Below are 21,202 nucleotides of genomic sequence, written 5' to 3' on the forward strand. Positions count from 1 at the left end.
TTTCGGCATAATCCGTCAACTTGATCTGCCATTCTTCTCTGGTAGGGACTTTGTCTTCTTTCCATCCCTGGGCCAATAACATCTGTGCAGACTATTTATGTATGCAAGCTAGGGATTATTTGTGCCGGGATTGTGGGCCTTGCATCTTGTTTTGGATTTATTATTTTATTTAATGAAACGTACAGAATGCTCGATTATCGTGAAAACCTCAAACGGTTTACAAAACAAAAATAGAATTATTAATCAAAAAACTGTCTAAAGCCATCAAAAATTACTAAAATAACAATTAAAGTAAAACATGGGGGGGGGGGCGGGAGCATCCGTAAAGTGCATGATCACTGAGCTGTTTGTGGGAAGTTACTGTCTGTGTGTGGAGAAGCTAGCCTTCTGTACAAAGGTGAAATTTACACTTATTGTGTCTCACGCTGTTGCTTTTTTCTTTGCCCACCACTTGCATAGTCCCCCCCCAAAAAAAAAAGATTTCCAAGAGATTACGTGGCTGAGAAAAGTTCCTCACTCTAGTACAGAGGATAACTTTGGAACAGTCTCACTGTTGACGCCATTTTTATTCGTTTTTGTAACTGTATATGTTACTGCAACCCATTCTGGGACCTTACGGTAAAGGGCAGATCAGAAATCTTAACACCCGTATCTCTTCCGTCAATCATAATTTAAGGAACTTGGAGGCGCAATTATCGTGCCACGAAGGGAAAATGCTGAGGTAAAAAAATATACCAACCGTGAATATAAGACGCAGGACGGTTCGGACGAAAAGAGTAATTTCTTTTATTGAACCATTTCTTTTATTAAAAAATCTTCTTTAAAACAACCGGGGGCAGCGACGGAAAGGTGCTTCTTATTTATAAATCAGGGAACCTATGCTTTTGTTGCACAAAACACAGAATATAAATGGGTTCAGGTGTGCGCTAAAATCAGAGTTGTTAGAAAAATGCATAATATATATACAGAGAGACAGAGATCTTTTTTTCCCAAAAAGAAATCCTTCACTCTGGCTTATTTCATTTGAATGCAGCTGCGCTCATTAGGCTATTAAAAACCCCAGTAAAGAACATGCACTTGGAACAGGGGCGGCAAACAGTTAACTGTCCGCGGGGCCACATTCAGCCTTGGCTAGGCATCCGGGGGCCGCAGAAAAACGTCACTTGCGGCCACCTGCCCCCCTCTCAAACGCCCACTCTCTCACACCACACAAAGCCCCTCAGGCAACCTGTGCCAATCGGGCTGAGGAGGAAGGTTATATCTCCCCGCACTTCGGTCAAATTCATTTTGGTTTCGGTGCTGGAAAGCAATCTCAGGCTGCCGAACGTTGGCTCGGCCAACTCCCGTGTGAGATGTCGAGGACATTTTGCCAAAGCTCTCTTCCCCAAAACGTCTAACGCGACTGGATACCTCCGGTAAACCACAAGCGGGGAGCAGCGTAGCTTGCTGGTTTGTGCCAGAGGTGAGGGGCCACCGGTCTGATCCTCGGTCCCATTAACCCGCCTCCCAGTGGCTCCATGCACGGCAAAACCATTGCGGCAGGCCGGTTGCAACTGGGAGATTTGGAAGGGGTTTTTTTAACGTCCCACCCCGACTCCGCAACCCACACCCTGACAAAAACGCTCAGGCTGGAGGAACGGGGGAAGACTCTTCGATTCCGCCATGAGTTCAAGCCTCATTGCTCTGCGGTAGTGAAGATTGCATCCTGAAAATTGCGGCTCAAGAGATCTCCACTCACAAGCAGTCCAGCTTAGGGGGACAGATCTAATTTCCCTGTGTTTCTGTCTCAGTGGGGTGCATATGCGTGCGAAGTGACGTCGGCCTACTGTTCTCATTTTTCTGCGTCGGCTCTGCCCCCTTTTGCACCGGCTCCCCCCACCTCTGGCATGCAGGCCCCGGGGGCTGGGGAAGGTTAAGCCACCAGGGAGGCTCGAAAAGGGTCATCCACACCTGGCCTTTAGGCACAGCTACCCTTGGCAGTCTGGAATGTACACCGATTCCTTGGCGGGGCTCGATGTTTCCGGAGACGCCCTCTCCAGCGAGCCGGGGAAATGGGTGCTCTGAGAAGGGGCGCTTTCTCCGTTGCAAAGCACCGGCGACACGCAGCCCGAGGGCGAGTTCAGAGAGGAGAAGCTGTCTGCGAACCCGGGGGCCGGGCTTTGGTCGGGCCTGAGCAGGGCCTCTCCGATTTTATTCAGGCCCGAGACGAGGCTCTGCAAGATGGTGCCGAGATTGTCAATGGAGTTCAGGAAGGCTTTCCTCTCTTCCTTGATCTGCGCGTCCTCCTCTTTCATGAGCTGGACGTACTCCGAGAAAACCTTGCTGTCTTTCTCCATGGCGGACAGGAGCCGGGCGTTCTCCATGGAGGAGTGCTTCATCAGCCGCTCGATCATGTCGCTCTCGCCTTTTCGCTTCTTCTTGGTCCTCAGGATCGCCATGCAAGTGTCGGGGGACAGGGCAGGAGCCGGGCGGTTCGGGGCGGCAGCGTCTGGAAGGGCAACAAAGAGGAGAGCCTTAAGGGGACGCCTATATGACGAAAGGGGGTAACAGTCGGGCGCTTTTAAAGGCCAGGAGACACAGTACAGATGTGTAAAAATTATACGAGGCATGGAGAAAGAAAGCTTCTCTCGCCATACCAGAATTTAGGCGCATCCATTGAAGGTTCAGGACAGACATAAGTACTTGCAAGTGGCAACTTGGGCATAAGTTAGTCATGTCCATTAATTCCAACGGATCTGAAACCTTGTAGTTCGCTAGGCTGCTGAGAGATGCTCAGGGACCCCTTATTTCCCTTGCAGACCTACAGTTCGCAAAGTGGCTTAACTATCAATCCCTCTCAAACTTTTAATGTATAAATCCAAATCAAATACCGTATTTTTCTGTGTATAAGAAAACCCCTATTTTTTTAAACCCCAAATTAAGAAACTAAGTTGTTTAGCTTTTTTGGGGTGGGGTGGGGAAGGTCACTTCCACCAATCGCTCACCCGCCTGCCCGATCGCTTGCTACAGCCACTGCCGATCACACACCTCGCTGTAGCCGCCAATTGCCTGCCTAATTGTCACCGCCACCGCTAATCGCCAGCAGGCCTTGCCGCAGCCACCAATCACCCGCCCAATCATCACTGCCAATCTGCTTGCTGCTGCCATTAATCGCACACCCCCCCCCCTGCATTCACGATCCGTGTATAAGACAACACCCAATTTTTGCCTTTTTTTATAGCGAAAAGCATCGTCTTATACACGGAGGAATACGGTAAGTGTTGGAAGTGTAAAGATAAAGAAGGTTCTTTTTATCATATGTGGTGGTCTTGCAGCAAGGTTAAGGCTTACTGGGAAATGATATACAATAAAATAAAAAGGATGTTCAAAATAACCTTTGTAAAAAAAAAAAAACCCAGAAGCTTTTCTTTTGGGAATTATAGGGACAGAACTACCTAAATTGTATAGAAACTTATTCATGTATGCGACTAGAGCAGCAAGAATGCTACTCGCCAAAAAATGGAAAGAAGCAGAAGTCGCAGCAAAGGAAGAATGGATACAAAAACTTTTGGAATATGCAGAAATAGAGAAACTTACTGGAAAAATAAGAAATCAAGATGGTTTATTGAATATTTACAGATAAATTGTAAACAGATAAAAAAACTGGCAGGATTATGTAACTTGCAGTTACATAAGATTATATATTTAAAGAATACAAATAAATGGGTAAGTTAAGTGAATTTGGATATGCAAAAGATAATAAAAATAAATTTAAGGAACCACAGAAAGGGGGGGGGGGGAGAAGTCAAGTTTTAAAATGCTAAAATGATTGTAAAATCAGTGAAATGTATATATCTGAAAAGTATATATAATTTAAAAAACACAAAAACTATCTATCCCTCTCCATAGGAAACACTGGGAATGGTCACTCTGTGAAGGGGATAGTGGCCTCTCCAAAGAACTCTCAGCACCCTTAGCAGCAGTCCCCAGAATGCTTTTGGGGTAGCCATGGTTGTTTGAAGTGGCATAATACTGCTTTAAATGCACAGATAGGGCCTTAGACTCACAATACATAAGGCCCAGCTCCAAGTGGGAAATGAGCTGTGTGTGAGAGAGACAGCCCCAAAAACCTCGGTGATCTGGCAGAGAAATAAGACCTCAGGCACTCCCTAAGGCACACGTAAATATTTATAAACTTCCAACTTTCAAAACCATGCACACACCTCTATTTAAAACAAATTGGTGCACAACATAAAAAAAACCATAATAATTGGTTAGTTTGGGGTGCGAGAAAGTCTGCTGAACTTCTATTGGCAAGGAGTTCCATAGACAAGCGCCTTCCACACCAGAGGCTCGGTCAGCTGAACCTCAGGCATGTGGGGGGTGTCAAAAGTGCCCCATCAGAAGATCTTGGCTGCCCTGGTTGTATCCTGGATCGAAGTTGTTAAGAGCCTTGCAAACTAATACAAGACCCTTGAGCCTGATAGCACAAAGCAGCCAGTACGAGCTTTGGAAACACCCAAGTTAGGTGCTGGTTGTACAGCCATCCCTCAGTTCTTGAACGCCTCCGTTATCATACTTTTCGGCTCCCGAACACCGAAAACCCGGAAGTAAATGCTCCAGTTGTCAAACGATTTTCGGAAGCCGAACGTGCTACACAGCTTCCATTTTGAGTTTCCCTATTGTACTGAGGCTTCCGTTTTCAGTTGTTGAAAGTTTCGGAAATTGAACGGTCTTCCAGAACGGATTATGTTCAACAACTGAGGTTTGACTGTAGCTTGTTCCCACCTACAGTCCAGCTGCAGCATTCTGCACCAAGGATTATTATTATTGTTGTTTAGTTGTGTCCGACTCTTCGTGACCCCATGGACCAGAGCACGCCAGGCGCTCCTGTCTTCCACTGCCTCCCGCAGTTTGGTGAAACTCATGTTGGTAGCTTTGAGAACACTATCCAACCATCTCATCCTCTGTCATCCCCTTCTCCTTGTGCCCTCCATCTTTCCCAACATCAGGGTCTTTTCCAGGGAGTCTTCTCTTCTCATGAGGTGGCCAAAGTCTTGGAGCCTCAGCTTCAGGATCTGTCCTTCCAGTGAGCACTCAGGGCTGATTTCCTTCAGAATGGAGAGGTTTGATCTTCTTGCAGTCCATGGGACTCTCAAGACTCTCCTCCAGCACCATAATTAAAAAGAATCCATTCTTCGGCGATCAGCCTTCTTTATGGTCCAGCTCTCGCTTCCATACATCACTACTGGGAAAACCATAGCTTTAACTATACGGGCCTTTGTTGGCAAGGTGAGGTCTCTGCTTTTTAAGATGCTCTCTAGGTTTGTCATTGCTTTTCTCCCAAGAAGCAGGCGCCTTTTAATTTCGTGGCTGCTATCACCATCTGCAGTGATCATCAGTAACCCCTTCATGGATCACTACCTTGCCGTGGCGAAGGGGCTTGAATAACTCAGAGAAGCTATGAGCTATGCCGTGCAGGGCCACCCAAGATGGGCAGGTCATAGTGGAGAATTTTGACCAAACGTGATCTACCTGGAGCAGGAACTGGCAAGCCACTCCAGTATCCCTGACAACAAAACTCCGTGGACAAAGACAACAGGCACCAAGTATAGTCCCACAATAATCGAGTGCAGAAGATACCAATGATCTTAAAACCCCTACCTTGTTCCTTCTCCACCTCTGTCTCTGCCTGGTCGGCTTCCATTTCCACCCCTATTCCGCTGGAGGCTGCATCTATTAAACGGGAAAGGCAGTCTGTTTGGGGACGGACGGGCGGGGAATGAATTAACTGACCGACACTCTCTCAACCACATCCGAGTGGATGCAGCCCAAGCAGCTACTTGCCTGACATTGTCACTAACAGCACTTACCGGAGCGATCTCCAACGATGCACGTCTCAATACTCTCTTCTATGGCTTTTTCTTCGCTGTGGCCATCTCCTAAGGAGAAATAATAATTTTTTAGAAAAGAAAATTGGGTAAAATTAAGCTAAAGCATATAGAAACAGGGTTGGGGAACTGTAGCTCTCAAGATATTGCAGCTCCCATTATCTGCAACCGCTGGCCATGCTTTGCACAGAATCGCAGAGCTGGAAGGGGCCCTGAGGGTCATCTAGTCCAACCCCCTGCAATGCAGGAATCTTTTTGCCCAACGTGGGGCTCAAACCCAAGACCCTGAGATTAAGAGTCTGGTGCTCTGCCAACTGAGCTATCCCTTGGCTGGGGCTGTTGGGAGCTGAATAAATAAATGCTCTTCTCTAAATGTGAGGCATGATTCACTCGGACCATGCGAGTTTTATTCTGAAGAGCATACTGACAGGAGCAAGTCAGCGGTAAAACACACCAAGCAAATGCAGTTAAATCTTTATTAGTAAAAAAACAGGACCAGTACAGGAGTGTCAGGCCTAAGAAGAAGAGAAGAGTTTGGATTTGATATCCCGTTTTATCACTACCCGAAGGAGTCTCAAAGCGGCTAACATTCTCCTTTCCCTTCCTCCCCCCACAACAAACACTCTGTGAGGTGAGTGGGGCTGCGAGATTTCAGAGAAGTGTGACTGGCCCAAGGTCACCCAGCAGCTGCACGTGGAGGAGCGGGGAAGTGAACCCGGTTCCCCAGATTACAAATCTACTGCTCTTAACCACTACACCACACAGCAACTCATCTCTGGCAAGTCTGGCCCCCAGGAGGCAGTTGCAGAGACTGAAAGCCTCCCTAGAGATGGGAAGGCCTGGAAAAAAACCTGGAAAAAAATGGGGGAAAACCAGGGTTTTTCCCCCAGGCCTTCCCATCTCTAGGCCTCCCCGCAGCTGCCTAAGTCCCCTCCTCTCCAGGGCCTTTCCCCAACAATCTGAGACTGGGCCTGCATGAAGCCAACCTCCTCCACCCTTTTCACGCCGCTCCTGGTTCTGGGAGATCAGGTGGAAGGGACTTTGTCACAGCACAATGGGGAGACACCTGTGCCTCTTCCCCAGCCTGACTCATCTCTGCCTCTTGGCCTTCCTCATCCCCTGCTTCAGCTTCCGCCTCCAGTTCCAAACTTCTCTCTGCCACAGACTCTCCCCGCTCACTAAGCCCTGTTACCTCTCCGGCTTCTGACACCTGCTCCTTCCAGTCTTCTCCCTCTGACCCCTCGCCACTCCCTGGGCTCTGAGCCTTCTTCCCCCGGGGTTCCCCCGCTGGTTCCTCCCACCATTCCTCAGCGTCCATCCAGTCCATGACATATACAGAGCAATGAGTAGCCCTTGGAGGAGAAGGATGTGTGCCTTTCTGCGAGTTACTGTTCTGTCCTCCCTGGCGAGGGATGGTGGGAGTTGTAGCCCAACATTATCTGGGTGGACTACAGGTTCCGCATCCCCATTCAACCCAATTTGGACAACGCCAGGGATTGAGCCCAGACCGCCTGCATACAAACCAGGGGACCCCGAGAACATGCCATGGGATTCTTGCACAACCCATACAAATCAGGCAAACTGTTACGGTGCAAAGCGGATGCCTGCGGGGAAGCTGTGGTCCTCCAGCTCCCGTTAAGTGGCGGACTTTGGCCTCTCAAATTTTAGCGTCACCCTGGCACATCCTCCGCCTCTGGCGCTCCATTCTCCATCCTTGTTTGGACACCCCCTGCAGGGCAACAGCACCGCCGGCCCCACCCTAAAACCGCCTCTGCTCCCATCAGCCCAACCAGCACAGCCCATGGCCAGAGGCGATGGGAGCCCAGCAATATTTGGAAGGTGACCAGTTCCGCAACACGCACTCACCCCACTGCAGAAAGGAGGACCTCTGCTGACTCCTAATAAGAATGGTGGAGGGCTGTAGCTCGGGGGGGGGGGGGGGATCTGCTTTGCATGCAGAAGGTCCCGGGTTCAAATGCCACTGGCCTCTCCAGGTAGGGCTGGGAATCGTCCCCTGCCCAAACCCCTGGAGAGCTGCTGCCAGCCAGTGTGGATAATACACAGACAGCTGGATCTGTACAGTGGTACCTCGGGTTACAGACACTTCAGGTTACAGACTCCGCTAACCCAGAAATAGTATCTCGGGTTAAGAACTTCAGGATGAGAACAGAAATCGCGCGGCGGCAGCGGGAGGCCCCATTAGCTAAAGAAACTGTTCTTGTTTCAGGTTAAGAACGGACCTCCGAAATGAATGACCTTATTTTTCACTCCATAAGACGCACCTGACCATAAGACGCACCTAGTTTTTAGAGGGGGAATGCCAGAAAAAAGATATTTTTAAAGGGAGCATTGAGCAGAGCCTGTAAGCATCCCAGGCTCTGCTCAGCGCTTCCTTAAAAAAATTTTTTTTTCTTGCATTCCCCCTCTAAAAGCCAGTCAGTCCCTTCCCCCACCTCCCGCAAAAGCTCCCAAGAGCAGCGCACCCTTTAAAGAGCACCCTTTTCCCCGAGGAGGGAGAAGGGACTGACGCGGCTAGTCAGTCCCTTCTCCCTCCTCGGGGAAAAGCCCCCAAGAGCCGCGTGGGGGCTTTTCCCGTCTGCATTCGCTACATAAGACGCACACACATTTCCACTTACTTTTTGGGAGGGAAAAGGTGCGTCTTATGCAGTGAAAAATACGGTAAGTTCTTAACCCAAGGTACCCCTGTATAAGGCAGCTCCCCACATTCCTCTGTCCCTAATAAGACGAATTCTGCCCACCAGGTACAAGAACTTGCTTCACCGTGTACTCCTCTGCACCTCCTGCTTGCGCATCCTGGGCACAAAGTTCCGCGGCGCGCTCGGGAGCGGCAGCCTCCTTGGCGAGCGGCGCCGAGGCTCTTGTCTTTTTTTTAATGTTCCTGGGGATGCGCTTGGGCCGGACGGCCGCGTCCCCGTTGTGGAGGATGCTGTGCAGCTTTGCGTAGTAGGGGCAGGTGGCCGTGTGCTTCCCCGTCCGGGAGTTGTGGTTGACGACCCGCTGGTACTCCAGCCTCATGCACTTGGTCTTGGAGCGGCACTCCACGGCGTTGCGCCGGTGGCCGCGGCAGGCCATCTTGCGGGCGATGATCTCAAAGGCCTCGATGTTGCGGTGACTGGCGCGCAGCTGCTCCTGGATCTTGGGCTCCCCCCAAATGTCCAAGAGGTCCAGGATTTCCTGGTGCCGCCAGGAGACGCCTCGCCCTTTCCGGCCGCTGCTCGAGAGGGACATGCCTTCGGGGAAACCCGGGTCGGAGGTGCGGCTCAGCAGGTGCGCTTGGGTTACAAGGAAAGAAGGGAGAAGACAGACAGAATATATTACAATGAATTGCAAATTCAAATGTATCCCTATCGTGTTTTATGACTTCCTCGATATTGTATGTGGGCTGGAACTGGTCTGTGACCGAAATAATAAAATTCATCTCATAGACATAATACAGTGGTACCTCGGGTTAAGTACAGTGGTGCCCCACAAGACGGAAAACCCGCTAGACGAAAGGGTTTTCCGTTTTGGAGGTGCTTCGCAAAATGAATTTCCTATGGGCTTGCTTCGCAAGACGAAAATGTATTGCGAGTTCCTGTGGGGTTTTTTTCCTCCCCCCCCCTTTTCCCAAGCCGCTAAGCCGCTTAACAGCTGATCCGCTAAGCCGCTTATCAGCTGATCAGCTAAGCCCGCTAAGCCGCTAATAGCGCTAATCCGCTAATGGGCTTGCTTTGCAAGACGAAAAAAACCGCAAGACGAAGAGACTCGCGGAACGGATTCTTTTCGTCTTGCGAGGCACCACTGTATTTAATTCGTATTTAAGGTCTGTTCTTAACCTGAAACTGTTCTTAACTTGAAGCACCACTTTAGTTAATGGGGCCTCCTGCTGCTGCCGTGCCGCCACAGCACGATTTCTGTTTTCATCCTGAAGCAAAGTTCTTAACCCAAGGTAATATTTCTGGGTTAGCAGAGTCTGTAACCTGAAGTGTATGTAACCTGAAGCGTATGTAACCCGAGGTACCACTGTATATTACAAGGACAGGAAGAAACATCACGGACAGAATAATTACCACACGCAAGAAGAACAAAGAGAGAGTTTGAATGCTTCACCTGTAGGACTGCGAATCATTTAAGTGCTAATGCGAGTGGAAGTCGTTAAAATTGCAGTTGCGGTATAAGGATGTGTTGTTCCGACGCACGTTAAGAAAATTTGTAAGATTTTGGAATGCGGAAATAAAGTAAATCATCGAACCATCCATTCTAGCACGCGGGGGCCCACCTAAATTGTATAATTTGGCTTTTGAACAATTGGCATTATTAATGGTATTATAATTTGGCATTGTTATAATGAGGCTTTTACTCAATTATTGTAATTGAAATCTAATAAAAATTATTCCACCCCCCAAAAAAAAACCCAAGGAAGGAAGGAAGGGAAATTGTGTTACGCAAATCTGCAGTGCGATCGTTAACACCAGAGTTTGTGAACATATAACACAAAAATTTTAATGACTTGATATTATTTGAATACTCAGTGGAATAATAACATTACTCCATCTTGCAATGCATTACAATTTTAAGTACTTTTCTACTTTTTTTCTTTATTTAACCATGGCAAAATGTTCCTGTCTGTCTGTCTGTCTGTCTGTCTATCCCACCCTTATCCTGAACAAGCTAGCCATAATTCCTTTATGTGTATCCCTCTCTCTCTCTCTGTAAATTTTTAATTAATTTTTCTGTTTTACAATTTAAAGTACTCATTTTTGCATCCTTACGATATCAATGACTTCCCTTCTTCTCTTTCCATGGTTCATTTTACCTATCTTATATCCCTGCATATTTTACAAAAGCTGTATCAATCATTTTCCATTATTACATCCATCAAAACTTATTTACACTGTTGAATTTATCTTAATGCTGCCAATGTTTTCAGTGTTTACATTTCCCAATCTTCTCTAAACGTATGTTCTTCTTGTTCTCCTATTGTATATGTTAAGTCTGCAAGCTGTGCATATTCCATCAACTTATGTTGCCACTTTTCTTTGGCTGGGACTTCGCCCATTTTCCAGATCCCACCCTTATCCTGAAGGAACTCGACATAATTCCTGTGTGCCTCCATAATTTCATCCTTATGCTGAATGTACTTGCTTGAATGCTCCTATCCTGTTTAGGGAAGTTTTTAATATTTAATGCTGTATTGTTTTTAACACTCGATTGGGAGCCACCCAGAGTGGCTGGGGAAACTCAGCCAGATGGGAGGGTATAAATAAATTATTGTTGTTGTTGTTGTTGTTGTTATTATTATTATCCGCTACACCCAGTGGCGTAGCATGGGTTGTCAGCACCCGGGGCAAGGCAAGTAATTTGCGCCCCCTAACCCAGGGCAAGGCAAGTAATTTGCACCCCCCCCCGCTGCACTGTCCCTCCCCCAGATAGTCCCGCACCGCACGCCTGGCACCCTCCCCTCCACAGTGGGCTGCGACCGGGCGGCTCGGATCGGATTCGCACAGCCAGCACTGCAGTGAGAGAGAGTGAGTGAGCCAGGGAGGGGCAGAGAGGTCCGAGTGCGAGCGCGCCCCCCCAGATGTTGCGCCCAGCCCCCCCTGCACCCCCCACGCTACGCCACTGGCTACACCCCAATGTTGTGGCGGCAACTGGGACTCACCTTCCTCACCGGCCTCGCTGGGGAAAGAAATATTTTCTTGGCATCTTTCCGGCAGAGCCTCATACTCTTCCTTGATCACGGGAGCTTCGTCCGGAAAGCTCTCCACCTTGATCTTCTTCAGAGATCTGGCACCTTCGGGATCCAGATACGGAGGGAAGGAGAGAAAGAGGAGACAGAGAAATACCTGAAAACTCAGTTCTATTTCCAGAATGGCAGAAACATTAACAAACAAGTTAAAAAAAAGTAACTCCTTGCTGGATTGACAAAAGCAGCATCAAATATCCACCAATCCCTACCAGCAGACAGGAGTTTTCTGCTTCCACCAAAGCTCTTACAGGGAAAAGTCACATTTTTACATTAATGTAAAATATTAATATAAATAACACACACAATATGTAAGCAAATATATTTTAAACACCTTATTTTTAGATTTAGTATTTGCAAAAAATAAAAAAATAAAATGCTGTATTGTAACGATGTTGCATTTTAGGAATTTTGATATATTTTCGTTTTCTATCCAGTTGGTTTTTGTGATTCTTTCACCTAAATATAAACAGTTTAGCGGTATTTATTTATGTTAGGTAAAATGTGGAATTATGAGTATCATTACTAGAAATTTTTAATTATCATACACATAACATGGAATTGTGACTATTAAGTAGCAATAATAGTCATTTTACGTATAATTATTTAATTGTGTCAGTTGAGCCAATTGGCACAAGGGGGGACATGGGAGAGAAGGGGGGCCGTCCCGTTAGCAAAAGTCCCTCTTACGAGTTTCCACTATCGGGGTTTGTGAGTTGAATCCCGCCCTGTATTTCTTATATTGAGTCCTTTTTGCTGGGATCCGTTAAGGTGCCCAAAGATTTCGGGTTGAAATACGAAGCAAGTATGTTATTGTCGCCGCTATTATTTCTTGTTGGCTTAAAGTGGCACAATGCTGATTTAAGTGTCAGGGGCTGGTGTGGCCTCGAAGAAGAAGAAGAAGAAGAGTTTGGATTTGATATCCCGCTTTATCACTACCCGAAGGAGTCTCAAAGCGGCTAACATTCTCCTTTCCCTTCCTCCCCCACAACAAACACTCTGTGAGGTGAGTGGGGCTGAGAGACTTCAGAGAAGTGTGACTGGCCCAAGGTCACCCAGCAGCTGCGTGTGGAGGAGCGGAGACGCAAACCCAGTTCACCAGATTACGAGTCCACCACTCTTAACCACTACACCACACACACTCACCTGTGGATCTGATCTCTTCCATGGAGCCTTTGGCAAAGAGGTCTTTTCTGTCTTCTTCCAGCCAGGAGATGAGGTCAGGTCTGGAGCTCACATGTCCATCTTGAAATAGAGACGCAGTAATGTCAGGGTCTGGACTGAGGAAGAATAGTGGGAGCCCTCCCCACTTTTCCTGAACCTACCCAAGGGCAGGAGGACAGTACTGATTTAGAACAGTGGTTTGCAGATGGGCATAGTCCAGAGGGGGAAAGCTGGGAAATACTGGGTGAGGAGCAGCTAGAAAAGGAAACACCAGGAGAGACAGCTGGCAGATTCAGTGTCCTTGGAAAGCATTCCTGACCCCCCTTCGCCTAAGACTAGACAGGCTTTGAGAGTGATAGAGCAGAGAGCACAGTGGCAACAAACTCAGATTACCCAGTGTAGGAGTGACATACAGTGGTACCTCTGGATGCGAACGGGATCCATTCCAAAGCCCCGTTCACATCCTGAAGTGAACGCAACCCACGTCTGCGTATGCGCGTGACGTCATTTTGAGTGTCTGCGCATGCGGTGAAACCCGGAAGTAGCACATTCCATTACTTCCAGGTCACCGCGGAGCGTAACCTGAAAACGCTCAACCTGAAGAATATTTAACCCGAGGTATGACTGTACAGAGGGACGCGGGTGGCGCTGTCGGTTAAATCACAGAGCCTAGGGCTTGCCAATCAGAAGGTCAGTGGTTTGAATCCCTGCGACGGGGTGAGCTCCCGTTGCTCAGTCCCTGCTCCTGCCAACCTAGCAGTTTGAAAGCACGTCAAAGTGCAAGTAGTTAAGTAGGTACTGCTCCGGCGGGAAGGTAAACGGTGCTTCGGTGCGCTGCTCTGGTTCGCCAGAAGCGGCTTAGTCATGCTGGCCACATGACCCGGAAGCTGGACGCTGGCTCCCTCGGCCAATAAAGCGAAATGAGCGCCGCAACCCCAGAGTCGTCCGTGACTGGACCTAATGGTCAGGGGTTCCTTTACCTTTTTATGACTGTACAAGGTTTCCCCAGCCACTCTGGGCGGCTCCCAACAGCATATTAAAAACAGGATAAAAGATTGGATCCAAAAGCTGACAGAATATGCTGAATTAGATGGTTTATCAGAAAAAATAAAGAATAAATCAAAACAGGAATTTGTTTCTAAATGGGAGGTTTTCAAAGAATATCTGAAAAATAAATATAGTAGTTTAAATTCTGTTGCAGCATTCGAGGAACTTCAGTAATAGTTGTAAGGTAGATATAAGAAATTAGATTTAATGAGAATAAGTTTAATTATTAAAAAAAATGTGTATTGGCAATAAGTAATATGAATTTGAAGTATGGAATGGACGGGAGGTCGGGTCTTTAGTGTTAAGACCAATAGATGTTTTATTGTCTGCTAGGAGTATTGTGCGTCTATGGTTGTTTTTGTGATTTGTGTATGGTTTGGTATTTGTGTTCGTTGTTTGTTTGTTTGTTTGTCTTTCTTGTTGTATAAATAAAAAACTAAAAAAAAAAAAAAAAAAAAAAAACAGGATAAAACATCAAACATTAAAAACTTCCCTGAACAGGCCTGCCTTCAGATGTCTTCTAAAAGTCAGATACAGTGGAATCTTGGATTGAGAACGTGATCCATGCAGGAGGCACGTTTGCAACCCGCAGTGCAACCGACACCCAGAAGTAACCCATTCCAGTACTTCCAGGTTCGGCGCGGTGCGCAACCCGAAAATGCACAACCTGAAGCATCTGTAACCCGAGGCACCACTGTAGTTGTTATTTCCTTGACATCTGATGGGATGTTCCACAGGGCGGGCGCCACTACCGAGAAGGCCCAAGAAGGTTAAGGAAGCTGGGTATGTTTAGCCTGGAAAATAAGGGACTGAGAGGCGATGTGATACCTGTCTTTAAATATCTCAAGGGCTGTCACATGGAAGATGGAGCAAGCTTGTTTTTCCCTGCTCCGCAGGGTAGGATTCAAACAAGCTGCTTCAAGTTGCAAGGAAGGAGATTCCGACGAAACTTCAGGAAGAACTTATTGACAGCGAGAGCTGTTCAGCAGTGGAACGGCTTCCCTTCGGAGGTTGTGGACTCTCCTTCCTTGCAGGGTTTTAAGCAGAGGTTGGGTGGCCGTCTGTCATGGATGCCTTAGCTGATATTCCTCCGTCGCAGGGGGTTGGACTAGATGACCGTCAGGGTCCCTACGATTCTATGATTCTGTGAACAGGATGTTGGACTAGCAAGGCTGTGAGGACGGACACAGCAGGACCTTAGTATCCTGGCTACGGGGGAACGGGATCCTCACCCAGAGAGGTCACCAAATCGTGAATCTCCAGCATGACCTCTGGTTCAAATCCAGCAGGCCCCACTTCTCCTTGTTGAAGTGCACAGCCGCCTTTTCTTCCACCAGCCCCTGGAAGAAAAAGAAGAAGAAAACCGTTTCTTTCCGTGCTGCAGGCAGGGACTGAAAACCACCTCCTTTCCCCTCAGAAATGGAAAGCAGGTGTGGTAAGCCGAGCAGTTTCACGTGCAGAGTTTGAAACTGATGTTCAGATCATAGCTGTCAACTTTCCCCCTTTCTTGCGAGGAATCCTATTCGGAATAAGGGAATTTCCCTTTAAAAAAAGGGAAAAGTCGACAGCTATGGTTCAGATAAGTACAGAGGACCCCACAAACTTACGTAACACAAGAACCTGCCTTGTACGAAGGGCTTCATTAAAAACCTTGAGAGGAAGGGAAAGATTATGGTGGGCCCCGTATACAATACAAAATAAAACCAACACTAAATCATAAAATATGATTTTAAAACAAAATAGATTTATAGCAGCACATGGCAGAATCTGATTTCCTCGCATTATTTCAGATTACAGTGGTGCCTCGCAAGACGAAAAGAATCCGTTCCGCGGGTCTTTTCGTCTTGCGGTTTTTTCGTCTTGCGAAGCAAGCCCATTGACGGATTAGCACTATTAGCGCTATTGGCACTTTAAGGGCTAAAAACGGCTTTTTAAGGGATTAGCGGTTTTGCTGCTAAAATGCTTTTAGCAGCTTAGCGATTCAGAATAAGGGGTTTTGGAGCAAAAAAAACCCTCAAAATTTTTCGTCAATTTTCGTCTTGCGAAGCAAGCCCATAGGGAAATTCGTCTTGCGAAGCGCCTCTGCAGACGGAAAACCCTTTCGTCTTGCGGGTTTTCCGTCTTGCGAGGCATTCGTCTTGCGGGGCACCACTGTATTTCAGATTACATTAGTAGGAGGTCTCCTGGTTTAGGTGGGGCTAAGCACTGAAAAGAGAAAAACGAGGGAAGTAGTGTTGTGAGCTAAAGAAGTATAAGCTAGGCACCAAACCACACTTTAAATCTAGGTTATGTTTGCCCCAACGGAATGTCCCTCAGGATCCCTTCCAACGCCACAATTCTCTCAGCTACATTGCAACTCGCTCTTACTACAGTTGACTCGTCCCAGTATGCAAGAAACACACACGGGGAAATGGAAATGGTATTAACTATGAAAGCTTTTAAACTATGTTCACCAACTTGGGGCCCAGAAATCTCCAGTTGGGCCCACGCCAGGAGCAAAACATGCCTGGGGAATTTCGAACACCGGGGTGGGGAATGAAGTGTAAGGATATCTAACAAATTCTGGTGCTTTTCCGTTATGACAACTTTGATGTGTTTTCTTTAAAGTCGATTTCTTCTTTACAAAAAAAACCAACCTCTTTCTTTCCCTGCAAGGCCCTCGGCACGTGCTGATTCTGCCTATTGTGCAATCCAGCCCTGCTTACTCAGCGTCAGCTCACTGGTCCATGTGGCTCACTGCTGCCTGCACTGAGTGTTATGAGATGGACCGTTGTGACCTACAAGGCGATTGCACAAAGGTAACGAAAACGCCTGTGCGTACTAGCCACAATCCAAAATAAACAAGAGGTTAAAGCCCAGATCCACACACACAACTTTGCAATGAAGTGTCTCCCTCTTGCCCAGACCTTCTGCATGCAAAGCAGAGGCTCCACCACTGAGCTGTGGCGCCTTCCCTTAAATAAAAAGTAAGATTCTAGTCCTCCTGGTTTAAACAATGTTCCGCTTAAATAGGAACTTATACCTTTGGTCCATATAGCTCGGTACTGTCTACACTGACTGGCAGAAGCTCTCCAGGGTTGCAGGCAGGGGGTATTCCCAGGACCACCTGGAGATACTTGAGCTAGACTCCTTCCTCAAATACAAGTCTGCATCAAGGCAATCCAAACGCTGTACCTACAAAAGTCCTGAGGTCTGCAAGCTCTCTATAAACTGTGCCAAATGGCATCATCATCATCATCATCATCATCTCTCTCACTTTGCACATTTTATTCCGATATTTTATCTTCTTTGCACAATTTGGGCTTCCTTAGTCATGGGAGATGGGAGTGAAGAAAACATGAAAGCTGTGAAATATCTATCACCTCCCTGTCATTGAAAATCTCAATTCAGCCAACACGCCATCTGGGTTCTGAGATTCCTCCTAAACATTTCATTTTTAAAAATAACTTTTATTAAGGTTTATAGTTTTTTAAAATAAATTTTATCAAGGTTTATAGATACATCCTATGCCCTTTTAAAATGTGGCTCTTTTTTGGGGGGGGTGTTATTGGGTTGTTGTTTTTATTTTGATTACATATATTGTGGTTTTTATGTTGATGTTTAAAAAGTGTCTAAATATGAGGCTAAATATATTGCACAAATATGCCATTATTCATCTTTCCCATTTTTTCTCTTTCTCGTTGTATTTGTTAAGTTCTATAAATAAACATAATGAAGTGATTAAAGATTATGGATATGTTACTTCCCTTCTTTGATATATTAATATCTTCAGATTGTGGTTTGGGATTTCTTCAGTTCTGACAGATTAACATTCTAGTTGTCAATGTAAACTGAGCAACCATTTCCAGGTCTTTCTCCTACGTTAGGCCTCTAAGATATCCAAATGAAATTGCTAAAGAGGCCCTTGGAAGATTGTATCTGAGGATTCAAATTCTCCTTCATTTCTATTAAGGCAGCTTTCAAAAAGTTCTGCATTCGTCAGGTGCTCACACAGCACATGGAAAGAGATTTGCATTGGGAGGAGAATTTATTTTACGGAAGTCTTTCAGGGAGTTCAGGGCCTGAGCCACTCAGGGTTTTAAACACTAACACAAACACCTCAAAGCTGGGATAGCTCCGTACGTAGAACATGAGACTCTTAATCTCAAGGTTGTGGGTTCGAGCACCACATTGGGCAAAAGATTCCTGCATTACAGGGGGTGGGACTAGATAACACTTATGGCCTTGAATCAGACACGGAATCGAACTGGCAAACCAGCACAGCTGTCACTGAGGCAATAAGGTACCCTTGCCCGTACGGGCCAGTCGTGTCCGACTCTAGGGTTGTGCGCTCATCTCACTTAAGAGGCCGGGAGCCAGCACTGTCCGAAGACACTTCCGGGTCACGTGGCCAGCGTGACGAAGCTGCTCTGGCGAGCCAGCACCAGCGCAGCGCACGGAAACGCCGTTTCCCTTCCCGCCGGAGTGGTACATATTTATCTACTTGCACTTGGGGGTGCTTTCGAACTGCTAGGTGGGCAGGAGCTGGGACCGAACGACGGGAGCTCACCCCACCGCACGGATTCGAACCGCCGACCATATGATTGGCAAGTCCTAGGCACTGAGGTTTTACCCACAGCGCCACCCGCGTCCCGCCGTCACTGAGGCAATAACAGCACATAAATGGCCAATTTGCAAACCGCTTTGAGGTTTTCTTGCAATCAAGAGGTGTACAGTGGTACCTCGGGTTAAGTACTTAATTCGTTCCGGAGGTCCGTTCTTAACCTGAAACTGTTTTTAACCTGAAGCACCACTTTAGCTAATGGGGCCTCCCGCTGCTGCCGCTGTGCCGCCGGAGCACGATTTCTGTTCTCATCCTGAAGCAAAGTTCTGAACCTTAAGCACTATTTCTGGGTTAGCGGAGTCTGTAACCTGAAGCATATGTAACCTGAAGCGTATGTAACCCAAGGTACCACTGTATAAATTTTACGGAAAAAACAGAGAAGCAGCTTCATACCGGACCATCTGCACATTGGTCCGTTTTATTAGTGGTTCTGTGACAATTCCCTAATGGCATTGCAACACTGTTGTCTTGAGGGATGCTCCTGCGCGTAGCCCAACAAAAACAGGACCGACAACACACATACACACCCCAACATCTGTGGTATGCAAAGTTACAGGATTTCAGCAGGATGTTACAAGAATCGTACCGATCGTAAACAAAGCCCTGAAACGTCTTCAGGCACAAACCGTACTGAAATTGGGATTGCGTAAAACCGCACTGATACCCTCACGAATGTACAAAAAAATAGAGCAAGAAGAAAATGGAAGGTAGAGAGGAAGGGGAAATAAGTTTTTTCCACATGACTTAGGCTGCATACAAAACATATGTTTAAAGCACATCATCACTTCTCCCCGACAAAGAATCCTGCGGAAGGTAGCTCACCCCTCCCAAACCTTCAATTGCTGGCACTCATAATAAAGTACAATTTCTTTTCGGGGGGGATGCGATGTGCTTTAACTGCCTGGTATATACACAGCCTTCTTCTCCATTTTGCCCCAACTGAAGAACTTCCTCATGGCAAAAAGCTGTTAAAGGGTACACGCCAACAGAATTTTATTTATTTTTAATAAAGGGGGGGGGAGTGGCACGATTGGGGTCCCCCCCCCTTGTAATGCCAGGAAAAGCAAACAGAACCAGCCAGGGGGAGAATACAAAGAATTTATTTGACAACAGCGACCCACGGGGGGGATTAAAGGATTAAAATCTGGAAAGCTGGAGACCCCCCCTTCTTCCCCCATAAACCTCCAGCCGGAATCCCAACCATCAACAACCTCCCCTCCAAACGGATCTTTGAAGTTTCAAATAAATATATTTTTTTAAAAAAAGATTGCAAACACCAGGAAGGGAGGAGGGGGAAGCAGAGTGTTGTTGGAAAAGAATTTGCAAGCTATTAGCATAAAAGTTTTCTTTTGCTGCTGTGGGAAGGGAGGGGCGGGGAGGCGGCTCAGGGGAGCTTTGCTTGCAATTATTTTGGGGGGGTGGGGGCACCCTTGCTGGGACCCCCTGGGAGAGGGTGGGGGTTTGGGGGGGATGCACTTCCTTCCCCAGCGCCCCTCCCCCCTCCCCCAAGGGTGCACCTTTAACACGGGGCTCCCCCGGCGAGAGGAACAGCCCGCTCCGGCATCGCTGCAGACGCAAATCTCGGGGCAGCACAAAGAGGTTCACATGGGCCCCCCTTGCATTTCCCAGGTGGGCGGGACAGGAAGGAGTCCTCGGTGACGCGGCGCCACGCTGCCCTTCTAGTCCACCCCGCCTCGCTGGTTATGTAACCCTCTGCTCTGGACCCCCCCCCAGATACACACACAGAGACAGAAATGATGGGGGGGATGCGGTGCCAGGAGGGAGATCTGGGTCTGCTGGGTTTGGGGTGTGTTTTTTTTTTGCAGTGGATGGGTGAGGATTTCTGAGCGCAGCACAAATGGGAAGGACAAAAAATAAAAAATAATAATGAGGCAGCCTTCCTTAAATGGTGCTGCTGAAATTAAGGAAACTGTCATAATGAGAAGTTAAATTGTGAAGGCTGATCGCCGAAGAATGGATGCTTTTGGATTATGGTGTTGGAGGAGACTCTTGAGGGTCCCATGGACTGCAAGAAGATCAAACCTCTCCATTCTGAAGGAAATCAGCCCTGAGTGCTCACTGGAAGGTCAGATCCTGAAGCTGAGGCTCCAATACTTTGGCCACCTTATGAAAAGAGAAGACCCAGATGTTGGGAAAGATGGAGGGCACAAGGAGAAGGGGACGACAGAGGACGAGATGGTTGGACAGTGTTCTCGAAGCTACCAGCATGAGTTTGACCAAGCTGTGGGAGGCAGTGGAAGACAGGAGTGCCTGGCGTGCTCTGGTCCAGGGGGTCACGAAGAGTCGGACACGGCTAAACGACTAAACAACAACAAGAAGAAGATAATAGTAATAGGATTTTTTAAAAATAATACATCCCACTCATCTGGTTGTGTTTCCCCAGCCACTCTGGGTGGCTTACAGCACATAAAAAAATACGACCAAACATCAAACATTGAGAAACAGAATATCCTATGCAAGCATTACATAGCTGTCCACTTTTTCCTTTTTTTAAGGGAAATTCCCTTATTCCGAATAGGATTCCTCGCAAGAAAGGGGAAAAGTTGACAGCTATGACGTGCAACAAACAAACCAATACGTCAATAGAAACCAATAACAAGTGATACACACACACAGGCGCACACACACAATATCTGCTGAAATTAAGGAAACGCTGATAATGAGAAGTTATATATGTGTGTGTGTGTCTGTTTTATATACATATATCTGCTGAAATTAAGGAAACTGATGAGAAGTTAAATTGTGTATCTG

The 21,202-nt window shown here is 47.1% G+C and overlaps 1 protein-coding gene across 1 annotated transcript; it reads right to left on the reverse strand.

The window, feature by feature from the left end:
• Positions 1-762: 762 nt before the first annotated feature.
• LOC310670571 (uncharacterized protein) lies at positions 763-20,070 on the reverse strand. The gene is made up of 8 exons (XM_083426125.1): positions 19,948-20,070; positions 15,060-15,167; positions 12,763-12,861; positions 11,533-11,664; positions 8,630-9,163; positions 5,853-5,921; positions 5,644-5,715; positions 763-2,488 (listed from the first exon to the last, which is right to left on the reverse strand). The coding sequence occupies exons 2-8, from the start codon at positions 15,091-15,093 to the stop codon at positions 1,968-1,970; spliced, it is 1,461 nt and encodes a 486-aa protein (XP_083282251.1). The 5' UTR covers positions 15,094-15,167; positions 19,948-20,070; the 3' UTR covers positions 763-1,967.
• Between the last annotated feature and the right edge of the window lie 1,132 nt (positions 20,071-21,202).

The sequence above is a fragment of the Podarcis tiliguerta genome (genome assembly GCF_965153285.1).
Source record: "Podarcis tiliguerta genome assembly, chromosome: 2".
In the NCBI taxonomy this organism is placed as follows: Eukaryota; Metazoa; Chordata; class Lepidosauria; order Squamata; family Lacertidae; genus Podarcis; species Podarcis tiliguerta.